The following is a 14,642-nucleotide window of genomic DNA, read 5'->3' on the forward strand; positions in this document are numbered from 1 at the left end:
TTGACCCTGTGTTCCGCCACTCACTGGTCACTACTCTTGACTCGTAGGACAACAGGTACAGAACTGCAAGGGATCATCCCCAGCTCTGTGATCACCAGGTCCACCAGTTCTGGGGGGGTCACATCATAGACCAGATTCAACAACCGTAGGGATGAGTGGTTCTGCCAGTTAGCCAGGGCCACATGTTCTCCTCGCTCACACAGCAGATCATCAGGGTCATCTGCAATGGGAGGTGCACCCTTTTATGTACTTTTAAAAACTAAGTTGTAGTTCAACCTCCCTTCTCCCTCCCAAATCTTCTCAGGTCCCCGGAACTTCCTCTTTTGCCCACCTGGGCCTCCTTACCTAGCTCATTAGAAACAAACGCATCAGTCTGCACACGCTCACAGAACTTGTATGTTTCACAGCAGACCAGCACTGGTACATTATGGGCCCGTGCCACCAGGGCCAGCTGTGCCGTCCCTACCCGGGACATCACAGACCCATTCGCCAGGAGAGCATGAGCTCCCAATAGCACCTTAGAAACCTATTTTGAAGAGTAGAGAGAAGGAAAAAAAAATTCATGTGTGACCAATACAGAATAAGGTTTCCAACTCCTCCCAGGATAGCAACATTAAGACAATGAATAACAAATCGTAATAATGGCCCTTGGAAAACACCTCACCACTGATTCACAGCACCACCCACAGGAAGACTAAACTGTGAAGTTACTTTTGTCTGGTTCCCAGGTGGTGGCTGCTAGTTTAATACAAGGTTCCTGTCATAGCTAGACATGCTGTGTAATGTGCTGGAGATGTTCTTCCTATTAGCTATCAACAAGGTTATGGAGTTTTAGGATTTCTAGGTAACTGCAATGTTGGGAAGGTGAGATTATGTCTACACTACTGTACCCTTTTACTCCACTTTGGAGTCCCTTTACTCTGCCCTCACCTCTGGGAGCACATAGGAAGCTGCAGGAATCAGCAGGTAGGAGGCAGGGACCCCAGCACGGACCAAAGAACGTAGCGTGTGCTTTCCCTCCAGCCGTGGCCGGCTGTCCACCACTACCACACGAAATTGCCGGCCCTCAGCCCAAGCCTCCTGAAGAATTTGTGATACCAGAGATGAGCTGGAGCGAAGGGAGAGGAGGATTCAGTTATAAATGTCACTGACTGATGGTCAGCTCATTACTAAAGGGCAAAGGGGCAGTCCCTTCTTCAGATCATTTCACTTCCCAGTTTTCTCAGTCGTAGGGTCTGGCCCATACCATCCATATACCAGGATCACATCTCCATTACTGATCTTCTTATAAGCAAAGCGTGAGATTGCCTGAGCTGCAAGCACAATCTTCTCTTTTATATATCTGTCAATAGCTGCTCGTAGTTCTGACTTGGCCTAATGGAGTAAGACACTTAAGAAACAAGAAATGGACATTTTTTCCTTTGATTAGCCAGATACTTGAACATGTGTATAACAATGAGACTAAAAGGGGCCCAGGTTAGGCAGTCCAACCACCTCCTTAACCCCTGCCCAGGCAGACAAGATAGTTGCCCTTCCTGGGAGTCCCAAATATGTTTCCAGCTCCATCCTCCCATGCATGCCTTGCTCATGCCTCATACTCATCACCTCCTCTTCCCGCTTGGAGCTGCTCACACCCGTGATCTCCTTGTTAAGGAACTTGATGGCATTGTACATGCTCGCTGACAGGGGACGGCACTGAGTCAGGAAGCTACAACAACAACCACAACACCTTGCATCCATGCAATGCTTCACAGCTCACAAAGCTTTTATATTTAAAAACATCTTTTGAAAGAGAAGACAGAAAAATTAAAAACAGAGATAGAAGAGCAAGAAAAAGCCTTCAAGAAAAGGACGGAACAAGGTAAAGAGTGGGAGCAGACGTGCAGTGGTCATCCTTACCTGAAGTAGGGCTTTAGTTTATTCACTAGGTCCCTTGACAATTCTTCATTGGGAGGTGTTGTGTAGTCCTGAATCACCTATAGGGTACACAAGTTGATTGGCAAAATGTCCCCTGAAAAAAGTCTTTGAAAGGGGGATAGGGTAAGCTTCTCTGAGGAGAGACTTCTAGGATGGTGTCATTTCATCTTCCCCTGGAGATGACTCTGGCTGAGAGAAGCTGGAGTAGTGTTGGGGAAGGTGAGGCTAGGTCATAAGAGGGAATAAGATGGGACATACCTGCTGCAAGGCACGAAGCAGGGCGATGCACCGGGCATTGGAGCCACTGACCAGGCCCTGGGAGTACTGCAGGCCGAGCCGCACCATGGCTGGGTGGATCACAGAGGATGGGATGCTGATGGGATGGCGGTGTCACACACTTTGCAAGGGAACTTGAGCACCTACAGCCCACCTGCCTCTGATGAAAATGAACCTCCTTCACTAGCACAGACACCCCCATTTCCTCAACAGTTCTGCCTTGTGTTTATACTTCTTTCCACAGATCCAACCTCCAGGTTCCAGTCATTTTGAAAACAGAATCACTAAAACTCCTCAGACTTAAAAGTTATGACAGTTTCATAAAATCCTACCTCATAAACTGGGTCAAAGAGTTTTGTCTGCTGTACTGGGGTAGGTGGGAGAAGAGACTGACTTTGGATCCATAATCCTTTCGTGTAGGAACCTTGACAAAACAAGAGGACAGGACCAAGGGCCCAGAGTTTAAAACTGTGGGATGATGCTGGGAAAGAAGAAGACAGTGAGCCCACTTTAACCCAAATACTCATCCTTTTCCAAGGTCTCACTTTGCCCCGAGCAACCTTCCTCTCTATTCCATCTCCCTAGGCTCTTTCTGGCCATACTCCAAACCCACTTCTTACCTGCTGTCGCTCTGGTTTTTTCACAAGCCTTCTCAGAAGTGTAGGGTCATCAACCTGACTATGCTCAGGTAGACGCTTCACTCCTAGAAGATAACAATCATGTCTTCAAGACACTGTAGGTGATAAAGAGAAATCTACATTCAGGGCATAAGGGACATCAAGAGAAATTTGAGGCGGGGTAGAAAATTGGAGAAAAAATGTAGATGAAGAAACAGGGGTAGGAAGAGGCTGACGGGAGAACTGTGAACTCTGCGAACCAAGGTAAAAACTGGCAGCTGTTCTCTGGTGGGAAAGCCTCAGCTAATATAGGCCTTTGAATCAACGGAGACCTTGAAATGAAGGGACAATACCTGAGGGGGTTTCTCCAGCTGTGCTGGGGCAAGCTTGAGGAGGTGGCCCTCCTTGGTCCCCTTTTCTCGCCTGCTTCAGGGCCCGCTCAGCTTCTTGCTTGGCCCGCCGTTCAGCTCGAAGTTCAGCTTTACTCCTACCTGCTGGAACTTTCTCCTTGGCAGTGCCCAACTGACTGTCCGGTCCTGCCAGGTGTTTGGCTGGGCCTACTAAAGGTAGAAGAAGGAGGTGCCCAAGCCTCTTGGGCAGGTAAGTACTAGCTATGCCCCCAACCAAAGCCTCTTTTCCTTTTCACTTGTTCAAATCAACTTTGTCCTGTCTCCCCCTCTTTTCTCCCACCACATCCCTTTACCAACTTCAGACCCCAGCCCTTTGAAAAGCCCCCGCACCTTGACACTGGGCTGCAGATACAGCGGAGCCAGTTTCTGCTTCTGCCCCCTTTTCCTCCTTCCGTTTCTTCTTCTGCTGTTTCTTTTCCTTCCGAAGCTGCAGCTTTTCTTCTTGGGTCATCTCCCTCCCCCCTGCCTAAGACACAGAACACACAATACTGCTCTTCCCCAATAATTCCAAAAATGAATAAACACTACTGGATACTTACTAGACTCCCACACGGTCCCTAATCCTTCCTGAGTTTCACCAGCTCCTTGTTACAAGCTAAGAGCCCACAGGGATCGAAGTTTCTCCTTCAAGAGTCACACTACCATTAAGGCTGACGAAACTCTGTAAAAATCTGCTGCCTTTACCGAAAAATAAAGTGGAACGAGGATGGAGGCTGGGGCGGAATGAAGTTGATACAGGCTCCTGCGTACCGCCTGACAGGGTAGCTTGAGCGGGCACCCTCACTTACCCCAGGCCGAGGAGCAAGCTCCGCCTTCATCCCAGATCCCGAGTCTGCATCAGAAAACAGGGCACAAAGTGAACTAGAGAGGCTCCGGGAGGGTTTGGGGGGACTCGTACTCGGCACAGCTGGTTGCTGGCTCGGCATGACCAGAGCTCGGCTCCGCCACCATGCGGGAGGTGAGCCTGGGATCCGCGTGGGGACGCAGTGCGCGGCCAGATCAAAGGGAAGCCGGGCGGGGGAAAGAAGCGAGCACGCACTCTTCCCGGAGAAACAAGACGGTGCGCGGCGCAGTGCGTCCGAGGCGCTGCCGGCCAGAGTCCGTCGTGGCGCGGGAACCAAATGACGGGGCCCAGAGGGACCCAGGGCCCAGCAATAGCCATCTGGAGCCGTTGGCTCACGTACTTATTTGTGCGCCCGGCCCTTCACTCACCCTCGCGAACAGCCACAACCACGGTAGCCATCACCCTCCGTTCTAGGCTCCGCCCGCCAGGGTCACCGCGACTAGAGCGCCCCCTGGGTAGACACCCGTGGCGCGCAGCCCCAGGCCGACTACAAACCCCTGCGTGCACTGGGGCCCCGCCCAGGGCTACGGGTCGCGATAAGGGCCATCTTAATTTTAGGCTCCTAACCCCTTAGACTACAGTTCCCAGAATGCCAGGCGGCGCTGCGCCCCAGAGCGGACGTTCCCAGCCCTTCCCATCGCCGATCTCGCGCCCACCCCCACCCCCCAAAATGGCGAGCGAGACTGCGGGGACGCGCTGAGAAGCGGAGGCGAGGGTGCAAAGCCGCTGCGGCCCTCATAGTCCGGAGCCCGGCCGGGCCCTGCTGCAGGGAATATGCACTTTTCCATTCCTGAAACCGAGTCCCGCAGCGGGGACAGCGGCGGCTCCGCCTACGTGGTGAGGAGCGGCCGGAGCCCGATCGGGCAGGGGCGGGGATAACGGGCCGGAGCCTCTCCGAGCGGCCTCCGAGGTCTGGCTGCCAGCCTTCAGGCCTGGTCACAGGCCGCCGACTCCCGACGGCCTCGCTGGGAGCTTATATTACGTCTGAGATTCGTCCAGAGGTCGCCCCAGCTCCTGTAGGTCCTTTGTTCGGCCGCATCGCCTCCCTCGGCTGGGCCGCGGCTACTCTGGTGGGCGTCAGTGGCCTCTTGGGGAAGAAGACTGCAGCCCGAGCGCTCGAGTGTGCCCCGACTGGTCCTTCTGCTTTGGGACCTGGCCCTGGGGGAGATAGACTGGCAATCCTCGGAAGATCTCGGCGCGTTCCTCAGCGCAGCTGTGCCAGGCCACTTCCGGCCAGGGTTCGCAAGGGGACCGCCCAGACCGCGACCCTAAAATGCTTGCCTGCTTTTGTGTCCTCAGGCCTATAACATTCACGTGAATGGAGTCCTGCACTGTCGGGTGCGCTACAGCCAGCTCCTGGGGCTGCACGAACAGGTGGGACTGGCACCCCTGCCTTGAGGCAGCGTCAAGCCCTATCCTCCACCTGGGCACCAGCGTCTCCATTTCCCGCCTCGTCGCTTATCCGTAGGCTGTAGTTCCCTTTTAATCACAGCCGCAGGGGAGGATTTAGTGCTTTGTCTGGTCGTGTGACGTTTCCGGGGAACTCCCTAGGAAGCTTAATGTCTGCCACTCTAACCACCCCTGTCTGTACTCACATTCTCCTTCCTGCTTCTGTGCCCCGTCTTACACAGCCTGTACACTGCCTGTGCCTGTGCATGGAGAGATCGCCCACCCTTCCCCCTCGGCTGCCAAAGCACTTTCCTTCTGTCAGCTGAGCTGCAACTTGAAATTCTTTTCCCGATTCATACAAACCATTCATCAGTTTGGGTCTATGTTCCTTGATGCACCTGAGTGGGTGTAGCTGTTCCAGTTATCCTGTGTCTGTGATGTACTGTTTCTGTTCTCCTCACCAGATGGTGAGCTCTGTATTTAATTCAGTAGAGTCTTGATTCTACTGATAACTAGTTGTGCAACCCTGAGCAAGCTGCCTGATTTCTTTGGGCCTCAGCTACTCCAACTGAAAAATGGATTCATTGATCTGCAGTGTACCTTTAAATCCTAAGATTGCTTTGTGAATATACTTAGCTATTACTTGACTGTGCACATAAACTCTCATTACAAAACCCTTTGCTTCCTGTAGGGGTTCAGTGAATACAGCCTTGCTAGATAATCAAGGGGCTCACTAGGCCCTGGCCCTATATAAACCCTTCCCACCCTGTGAAGGGGCTGACTTGCACACTGTAAGATTGGAAAGGACATATATCTAGGATAGAGGAATGGCTGCCCCTGCCAAAGGAATCATTTCCTGGGTGAACAGGGTCGGTAGGGGAGCAGTGATTGAGGAAAAGGAAGGGGAGCCCAAGAGAACATTATGAATGTGGATTGCCTCTTGTCACTTGTGATGTTTATGTAAAGAGTTATATCTCTTTCTCCAAATAGCTTCGGAAGGAATATGGGGCAAATGTTCTTCCTGCGTTTCCCCCAAAGAAGCTTTTCTCTCTGACACCTGCTGAGGTGGAACAGAGGAGGGAGCAGTTAGAGAAGTACATGCAAGCTGGTGAGTGGCTCGAGGGAACGGAGGCTGACTCTGTTGAGGATTATGGGGAGAGTCAAAACAGCTGATTCTGTAGAAGGCCCTGCTGGGAAGCCTCTTGTTTGATTTAGTAAGCAAAAGTAAATAACGTGTAAATATGCTCTAGCATCTGGGTACCAGAAAAGCAGTTTTGGCCCTGACATCTGTAAGAAGTACTAATACTAAACAGTCTTAAAGCATTTTTAGTTAGTGGGGAAAATGTCATACTTCATTTGTGTTTGATGTGCTTTAGATGAACATTAAGTTCTGTAGGCAGTACTTAACTAGATGGTAGCTAAAGGTAGGGCAGGTGGGGAGTTTATGCAGGGGACTTCCCTGGCAATCCAGTGGTTAAGACTGCACTTCCAAGGCTGAGGGTGCCAGTTTGATCCCTGGTCGGAAACCCAAGATCCTACATACTGCATGGTCAGGCAAAAAATAAAAATTAAGTTAAAGAAATTATGCAAACAGTGAGTGGGGTGAGGCCAGCTGGAAGATGTGATAGGCCACCATCAGCCAAGGAAAGGGAGCCTACCAAGAAGAGAACTGGAAGGAGCCGAGAGGAGACCGTTAAGTTACTAGAACATCATTCTCTTGTCCCCACAGTTCGACAAGACCCATTGCTTGGGAGCAGTGAGACCTTCAATAGTTTCCTGCGTCGGGCACAGCAGGTAAGGCTTTGGGGGACCAAGATTTAAGGTTGAAGCACTTTCCTCTAGGGCCACATCACTTTAATCAGGTCGGTACAGAGGAGTTATTCTGGCACTGTTTCATGGAAGGGGGCTTCTGCTGTACCAGTGAAATCACGGAAACACAGCTTATAATTAAGCAGCTGAGAATAAAGGCACTGGAGGGACCTAGAAATACATAGTTGGGAAGGGGTCAGAGCTGGACGCTGGGCATGTGGTTAACAAGGAGGTGCTCCCATTCCATTCCCATGTTTTTTCACAACCAGGAGACACAGCAGGTCCCCACAGAAGAGGTCTCTTTGGAGGTGCTGCTCAGCAACGGGCAGAAAGTTCTGGTCAATGTGCTAACTTCAGATCAGACTGAGGATGTCCTGGAGGTGAGGCACTTCTTCTGCACTGGTCTTCCTTCCCCTGTGCCCCTGCACTCCTTCCCAGGCTTAAGATGATTGGAACCACCCCATTTGAGGACCTGTACTTCCTTCCTTGTCCCCAGGCTGTGGCTGCAAAGCTGGATCTTCCAGATGACTTGATTGGCTACTTCAGTCTCTTTCTAGTTCGAGAAAAAGAGGATGGAGCCTTTTCATGTGAGTTTCTCTGGACTTTACAACTTCCCTCTGTTTCAAGTAGTAAATCTGCCTCCCTGTCTCCCCCAAGAATGTGGCAGGCATTTCCCCAGGGCTTCCCCTCTTGCTTTCCCTCCCCTGAGTCTTGACATTTTCATTTTTTTTTTTTAAACCCATAGTTGTACGGAAGTTGCAAGAGTTTGAGCTGCCTTATGTATCTGTTACCAGTCTTCGGAGTCAAGAGTATAAGATTGTGCTAAGGAAGAGGTCAGGGGTGGGCTGGGAGGAGGGAGAGAGTGCTGGGTTGGATTACAGGGCCATGTATTGAGACAGAGTGACCTGGGCAAGGGGGTAGTGCTGGGTTTTTCTACTAGGCCTCCAAAGCTTCCTCTGACTTTATCACCCTTCACCCCATAGTTCCACATTGCTCCCGTTTTGCCCCCCTTTCCTTTCTACCTCTTGCCTTCTCTCAGCTTAGCCCCATTACCCCTTTCCACCCCTTGGCCTCACAGTTATTGGGACTCTGCCTATGACGACGATGTCATGGAGAACCGGGTTGGCCTGAACCTGCTTTATGCTCAGGTGAGCTTGGAGCTGCCTCAGAACCCTTCCCCTGAGCTGGTGTCCCACTCTGCTGAGAAAACTCCTTTCGTGTTTTTACTGCCAATTCAAGGGGAAGTTCCTAGCATACTCTGAGGGCATCTGGCACAGCCTGTACTCTCCCTGCTTTGTAAGCTGATTGGTCAAGAAGACTCACTGCAAAGAGCTGGCTCAGATGTGGGGCTAGGGGTCAGGCTGGACAGAGGTAACTGGACACTTTCTTTGGACCTCTTGACTGGGAGCAGCCCCTCACACCGTGTCTCCACTGTAGACGGTAGCAGACATTGAACATGGTTGGATCCTGGTCACCAAGGAGCAGCACCGGCAGCTCAAATCACTGCAGGAGAAGGTCTCCAAGAAGGAGGTGAGCCGTACCTCCCCGTCTCCCTCCAAGGGGTTGCTTCCTCTGGGCGGTCGTGCTTCCCCTCCTGACTCGCCCCCATGGTGACTGGGTTTCAGTTCCTGCGACTGGCCCAGACACTGCGGCACTACGGCTACCTGCGCTTCGATGCCTGTGTGGCTGACTTCCCAGAAAAGGACTGTCCGGTGGTGGTGAGCGCAGGCAACAGTGAGCTCAGCCTCCAGCTCCGCCTGCCTGGCCAGCAACTCCGTGAAGGCTCCTTCCGGGTCACCCGCATGCGGTGCTGGCGGGTCACCTCCTCTGTGAGTTGGGGTAGGAGGGGGAGGCCTTTGGGATGGAGGCCTGGCAAGCCTTGAGCTTCGGGAATAGGCTGGAGTAGGTCAAGGCAACAGTCTCTCAGGCTGAGAACGAACTCAACCTGATTCCCCTTCTCCAGGTGCCACTGCCCAGTGGAGGCACAAGCAGCCCCGGCCGGGGCCGGGGTGAGGTGCGCCTGGAACTGGCTTTTGAATACCTCATGAGCAAGGACCGGCTACAGTGGGTTACCATCACCAGCCCCCAGGTGTGAGCCCACCCTCAGACCTCCTCTGGAGCCCATTGCACCGTCTCTCTTAGATACCCAAGTCTAGGGCTTCCAGGACTCCATGTGAGTGGGAGCCCTTGTCCTAGGGGTTCTGGGCTCAGGGTGACCACTCTAGTCAGGCTGAGCTCTCCCCTTGCCCTCAGGCTATCATGATGAGTATCTGCTTGCAGTCCATGGTAGATGAACTGATGGTGAAGAAATCTGGCGGCAGTATCAGGAAGGTACGCGGTGGCTGTGCTCTCCCTGCCTTTTGTCCTAGGGCTGACGCTTCTGAGAGGGAGGGGAAGGCTCAGGATTCCCATGGGAGTGATCCTGCCCTTAGCAGTGCCTCACGTCTCCATCCCCAGATGCTGCGGCGGCGGGTGGGGGGCACCCTGAGACGCTCAGAGAGCCAGCAAGCCGTGAAGTCACCACCGTTGCTTGTAAGTACTGCTCCCTGATCGGTGCCCCAGCCCCCAGCCCCCAGCCTTGCCTGACCACCCCACGAGCTCTCTGATGCTGCTGTCTCCTCTTCTCCAGGAGTCACCGGACGCCAGCCGGGAGTCCATGGTCAAACTCTCAGTGAGTTTCCCACAAGGCTTGGCGAGGTTGGTGTTTGTAGGGGATCTCAGGGAGGCTCAAGCCCTCTGACCCCCAACCCTGCCTTTATTCCAGAGCAAGCTGAGTGCTGTGAGCCTGCGGGGGATTGGCACTCCCGGTACAGATGCCAGTGCCAGTGATATCCATGGCAATTTTGCCTTCGAGGGCATTGGAGACGAGGACCTGTGATCTCCAGCGCTCGGATGTCTGCCCTCTGCCCTGGGAGAATGTTCAGAAACTTGCCCTGTGCCTGTATCCCGCCCTGCCCCCAAGACTGGGGGCATTTTCCTTTCTCTTGTTCCCTTTTCTCCTCTCAGCCAGGGACCTCCTAACCCACCTCCTCCTCCCCCTCCCCCCCATCCTGGGGCTGGCTATACAAAGGATCGCCCAGAGCTGGCCCTCAATGCCAAATTAGCATTTAGTATTTTGCACAAAGTCCACGGGACCATGGCTACCTGCCTGGGGAGGAACCACAGTTCCCTTCAGGCTGCTTCTGGCTTCTCAGGGCCACGAGCCAAGGGGATGGGCAGAGGTCTGTGTACGGTCTGGCCCAGCTCCCCATCATTAAACTCAGCCTGATTGCTGCCTACCTCTGGTTCCCTCTCTGCCCCTGCTCCCCCCATCACAGCACACACTGCTGTGCTAAGGGTGAGCCTGAGCCGTGCTTGTCACTGCCAACTCAGCATAGACATGGCTTTGTTAGTGTTTCCTTTATTATAAAGCACTGAAATAAGTTAAATAAACAGGTGTGAGGCTGGACAGTCCCCCAGCCAGTTCCTCCACTGCCCCTGGGAGCAGTGGAGATGAATACAGGGCCCTTCTCACTGAGCTTATGAAGTGCATCAGTCAAGGCAAGGCCCCCTGGTCCATATAGGTCCCCTGCCCATGGGGTTTGGGCTGGTCCATACAGTGCCTAGGTGAGTCAGTGTGGAGCCCCCTGGCCAGCGGGGGAGGAAGGAGAAGGTGGCTTCTGGTCCGTCTGTATAAAACACAGGAGGGTCAGGACTACTGCATGGAGCCCTGGGACAGAAGGACCTAGTTCAGGGTGAGTCTGTATGGAGAGCTCGGCTACTGGTGGCACCCAGGGCTGTTGGGCCCCGAGAGCTCAAAACAGGGGGAGGACTGTGAGGTGGGGCCCAGCCCTCAGAAGCAGAGAGGCCAGGCCCTCCCGCCCCACCATGGCCATGCACCTTTTGGTGGCGCTTGTAGTTGTCCCAGTGGCCTGTGGTATAGGCGCAGGTGGCACAGCGGAAGGGCTTCTCGCCTGTGTGCCGCAGCATGTGGCGTTTGAGGTTCATACTCTGATTGCAGCTGTAGTTGCAAAGGCTACACCGAAAAGGTTTGTCCCCAGAGTGGATCCGACCATGACGTTTGAGGTTGGCCAGGTTACCACAGGCATAGGGGCAGAGGGGGCACTTGTAGGGTTTCTCTCCCGTGTGGACACGCTGGTGCCGTTTCAGGTTGTCCAGGTGAGCAGAGGCGTAGGGACAACGGGCACAGCGGAAGGGCTTCTCACCACTGTGCGTCTTCATGTGCCGAGCCAAGTGGTTGGGATAATGAGTGGCAAAGGGGCAGAGGCTGCAGGCGAAGCCTTTGTCACTGGGGCCCTGGGGTCCCCCACTGGCACCACCTCCAGTTTCTCCTCGCATGCAGCGCCCACATGTGCCTGCTCCCAGCCGACTGCCCTCCCCCTCCTCCAGCTCTTGCCCACAGTTCCGGCAGGTCCAAGGGAACAGCAGCTCTGGCAGTGGTTCTGACCCAGTCCCACACAGGCCTTCCCCTTCACCCCGCAGCTGCCCACAGTCCGGCAGGAAGCTGGCACCACCTGGTGACACATGGAGGCTCAGATCTGGAAGCAGCAGGGCATCTGTGGGGACAATGAGACCTGGGCTATGAATGCAGGTACCCCTAAGGCCACCCACCCATGTCCCAGGTTCTTTAGTCCTGGCTTTTTACCTTCGGGTCGCCGAGGCACTGTCCCCTCCTGCTCTGTGGGACTGGGAGGCCGGGCAGGACGTGGAGCACAGCAGCGGAAGCCACAGGTCGGGCAGGGAGGAGTGGGGGGCCCTGCATGGGTGCGCTGATGCCGCCTCAGGTTGCCCAGGCTGCTGCAGGCAAAGGGGCAGTGGGGACAGCGGTAGGGCTTCTCGCCAGTGTGGGTGCGGGTGTGTCGTGTCAGGTTGACGAGCTGGGCTGAGGCGTAGGGGCAGCGGCCACAGCGGAACGGCTTCTCCCCGCTGTGTGTCTGCATGTGCCGCTTCAGGTGGCTCGAGTAGTGGGACACGAAGGCGCAGAGGCGGCATGAGTACAGTAGCCGTGGAGGCAGCGGGGGCCCCCCACCCGGTCCTCCTGCCCCACAACACGGCCCCTCACCTGTGGGCCCCCCACACAGCTGGCAGGCTGGGCCTGGCCTCTCACCCCTGGCCTCCCCTGGACCCCTGGCTGGCTCCTCAACTTCACTCTCCGCACTTAGTGCGCGGCCGCCCCCAGACTCGTCGTCGCTCAGCCCGTAGGGAAGCCCAGGCCTGGCCCCCAGAGAGTCTCCTGGTGAGACAGACAGGAGAAGAGACATCAACACAGCAGAACCAGACTCAAAACTCCCTCCTTCTCACTTGTAGCCTCACCACTTGCTGCGCTCCACCCTTCAATTCAGTGACCCTAAACATTCAACATGAATTAGCTACCTCTGAGCCTGGACTAACCCAGTGATGACAAGAGTTGTACATTGGTCCACGAAATGGAAAAAAGTGTCTGGTTCACAGTGGACCACTGATTGAAATCAATCAACAATTACGTAATTCTTGGGATAAGAAAGCAAAAATACACAAGGCAGAGGCCTGAGACGTTTTTCTAATTCATCCACCAGTGAGGACTCAGTTTTTAATTTATAATCAGCTTCATACTACCTCAAGAGGCAAAATTTGGAGAGAAGAAGCAAAGTGATGCATGTAATGCTACTTTTAAGCCTAAAGTGTGGATTCCATTTTATGTGGATTCCTTCAATGACTTTCAAAAGCAACTTCCAGAATTGGCATTAAGTGGATAGGTAGTGCAGCAACTTAGGATGGGGTGATGCTAAGATCACAGGGAAGACTGTGAAGGATATTTGAGGGTAGAGGTTGAAACCTCAGTACAAAAGGAGTTTATGTTGCAGGTGAAATGGAGTTATAAGTACCAGCATGAATGAGGTTGCTTCCCTAAACCTCTTAAACTCTTAATGAATGAATGGGCTAGGGAGCAAGACAAGGTTATTAAAAGGGCATTTACTTGTAGTAATCAGTTGCTTTTTGTGATTCCTCCACTGTACTATTCATAACATCTTTGAACCAGGCCCCAAAACTTCACCTCAGCAAAGTGAAGGACCATCAGACAAATGAAGAAATCTAGCTCAAATCTAAACTTGCACTAAACCAGTCACACTGGCAGGAAAGCATGTTTTGCTCACAAGCACTAAACCTAACCCGCCTTCTAAAGGCTGAGATTCCAGTGGCCACTTCCTTAAGTGCCCCCAAACCCACCTTCAGAGTCTCTCTCGAAGCCCATGAGCTGGTCGCTGTTGCGGTCACCTTCCTCCTCTTCCTCCTCTTCTTCAAACTCCAGATCCTGGCCTAGTAGCAAATCACTCTCCAATACCAGGGCCCCGGGTCCTTCGTCGAGGGAGTCTTCGGTATCCACTGAAGAGGGGAGGGGGCTTGTAGATTCTCCCTCAGGAACCGAGCCCATCATCCGCACCCGGGGAGCCAACCCTCACAGACCGTACTTCCCGCACTCGCAGACCCTCTCGGGTACCTTGATGGGATAGGAGTCCAGATCGCCCACCCCATCCCTCAGGAGTCGCCCTCCACCCAGACCCGAACCCTCGCCACTGACCCCACCCCCGCTCCTCCCCACCTCACGGCCCCTGACCCCTGACCTTTGACCCCCTCGCATTTCACGGGCTGCGGGTGGCTTTGCTTCCTTCGGGGCATCGTGACCGGCTCCAGCCCGACGCGCCTCCGGCCTGCGGCCGCCCGGCCCCGCCCTCCCAATTCGGCCCGCCCGCCCTTCCTCTCAGGGCCCGCAGGCAGCCCCCATACAGCGGCGCGGGCCCCGGGCAGCCCCCGGCCCTGGCCCCGGCGCCCAGCTCAGGCCGCTCCCGCCGCCGCCGCCGCGTCCATTCATGGAGCCCCCTACCCCCCTACGGACACCAGCTGGTACCTCCGTACTCGCTTCCGCTTCCGCTGCCGCAGAGCCACACGGGACGCGTAGTCCGTGAAAAGTAGCAGGAGCTAAAGCGTCCACAATGTGACCAGGAAGTGATTGTGACGAAAGCAAGCGGAAGAGCCAATCAGGAGTCAGGTGGAACCTGGCCGGTAAGGAGGACAGGTCGAACCCTACCCCTAGGTTTTGAGTCTACCAGCCTTTGACTCCTTGCAGGAGGAACAAGGAAATCATTCCTAACTCTAGGAGGCAGTGAGAATGAGCCGCGACGGCAGGCTAGCCTGTCAGCAGCTCAGGGAGTTACAATACCCAGGCCCCTTCTCCCCAGCTTACACTACAGGCAGGCAGGTGCGAGCACACATACACACAAACAACCGCGCGCGCGCAGGAAAAGGGCTACGTAGATGCTACTCTGGTGGAAATTAAGTATGCAGCCAGGGCACCCTGGGTGAGTGAAGATGGCAGTAGAGAAAAAAAGGACACCATGAGCA

At 54.2% G+C, this 14,642-nt stretch overlaps 3 protein-coding genes across 11 annotated transcripts; 1 reads left to right on the top strand and 2 right to left on the bottom strand.

The window, feature by feature from the left end:
- EIF2B4 (eukaryotic translation initiation factor 2B subunit delta) lies at nucleotides 1-4,475 on the bottom strand. Of its 6 annotated transcripts, none has more exons than XM_068980698.1 (13): nucleotides 4,433-4,475; nucleotides 4,009-4,052; nucleotides 3,551-3,686; nucleotides 3,164-3,367; nucleotides 2,814-2,896; nucleotides 2,526-2,617; nucleotides 2,176-2,290; nucleotides 1,900-1,976; nucleotides 1,606-1,708; nucleotides 1,247-1,374; nucleotides 931-1,108; nucleotides 346-526; nucleotides 1-220 (listed from the first exon to the last, which is right to left on the bottom strand). In XM_068980698.1, exons 1-13 carry the CDS (start codon nucleotides 4,461-4,463, stop codon nucleotides 21-23), a joined length of 1,572 nt encoding a protein of 523 aa, XP_068836799.1. In that variant the 5' UTR covers nucleotides 4,464-4,475; the 3' UTR covers nucleotides 1-20. The 6 variants fall into 6 exon arrangements, with proteins under 6 accessions (XP_068836799.1, XP_068836713.1, XP_068836629.1 ...); XM_068980612.1 differs by having other exon boundaries at nucleotides 3,164-3,370; XM_068980528.1 differs by lacking the exon at nucleotides 4,433-4,475 and having other exon boundaries at nucleotides 3,551-3,682; nucleotides 4,005-4,403.
- Nucleotides 4,476-4,738: 263 nt separating this feature from the next.
- SNX17 (sorting nexin 17) lies at nucleotides 4,739-10,522 on the top strand. 3 transcript variants are annotated; one of them, XM_068962020.1, is made up of 15 exons: nucleotides 4,739-4,901; nucleotides 5,364-5,438; nucleotides 6,444-6,561; nucleotides 7,183-7,247; nucleotides 7,532-7,642; nucleotides 7,759-7,849; nucleotides 8,008-8,095; nucleotides 8,341-8,410; nucleotides 8,700-8,792; nucleotides 8,888-9,091; nucleotides 9,226-9,351; nucleotides 9,516-9,593; nucleotides 9,720-9,794; nucleotides 9,892-9,933; nucleotides 10,027-10,522. In XM_068962020.1, exons 1-15 carry the CDS (start codon nucleotides 4,839-4,841, stop codon nucleotides 10,138-10,140), a joined length of 1,413 nt encoding a protein of 470 aa, XP_068818121.1. In that variant the 5' UTR covers nucleotides 4,739-4,838; the 3' UTR covers nucleotides 10,141-10,522. The 3 variants fall into 3 exon arrangements, with proteins under 3 accessions (XP_068818121.1, XP_068818202.1, XP_068818287.1); XM_068962101.1 differs by having other exon boundaries at nucleotides 5,364-5,402; XM_068962186.1 differs by lacking the exon at nucleotides 5,364-5,438.
- A 187-nt stretch (nucleotides 10,523-10,709) lies between these two features.
- On the bottom strand, nucleotides 10,710-13,980 carry ZNF513 (zinc finger protein 513). Of its 2 annotated transcripts, XM_068973975.1 has the most exons (5): nucleotides 13,865-13,980; nucleotides 13,470-13,625; nucleotides 11,908-12,495; nucleotides 11,142-11,818; nucleotides 10,710-10,930 (listed from the first exon to the last, which is right to left on the bottom strand). In XM_068973975.1, the coding sequence occupies exons 1-5, from the start codon at nucleotides 13,917-13,919 to the stop codon at nucleotides 10,874-10,876; spliced, it is 1,533 nt and encodes a 510-aa protein (XP_068830076.1). In that variant the 5' UTR covers nucleotides 13,920-13,980; the 3' UTR covers nucleotides 10,710-10,873. The 2 variants fall into 2 exon arrangements, with proteins under 2 accessions (XP_068830076.1, XP_068829992.1); XM_068973891.1 differs by having other exon boundaries at nucleotides 10,710-11,818.
- Nucleotides 13,981-14,642: the final 662 nt, after the last annotated feature.

This window comes from Capricornis sumatraensis, chromosome 1, assembly GCF_032405125.1.
Source record: "Capricornis sumatraensis isolate serow.1 chromosome 1, serow.2, whole genome shotgun sequence".
Classification (NCBI taxonomy): domain Eukaryota; kingdom Metazoa; phylum Chordata; class Mammalia; order Artiodactyla; family Bovidae; genus Capricornis; species Capricornis sumatraensis.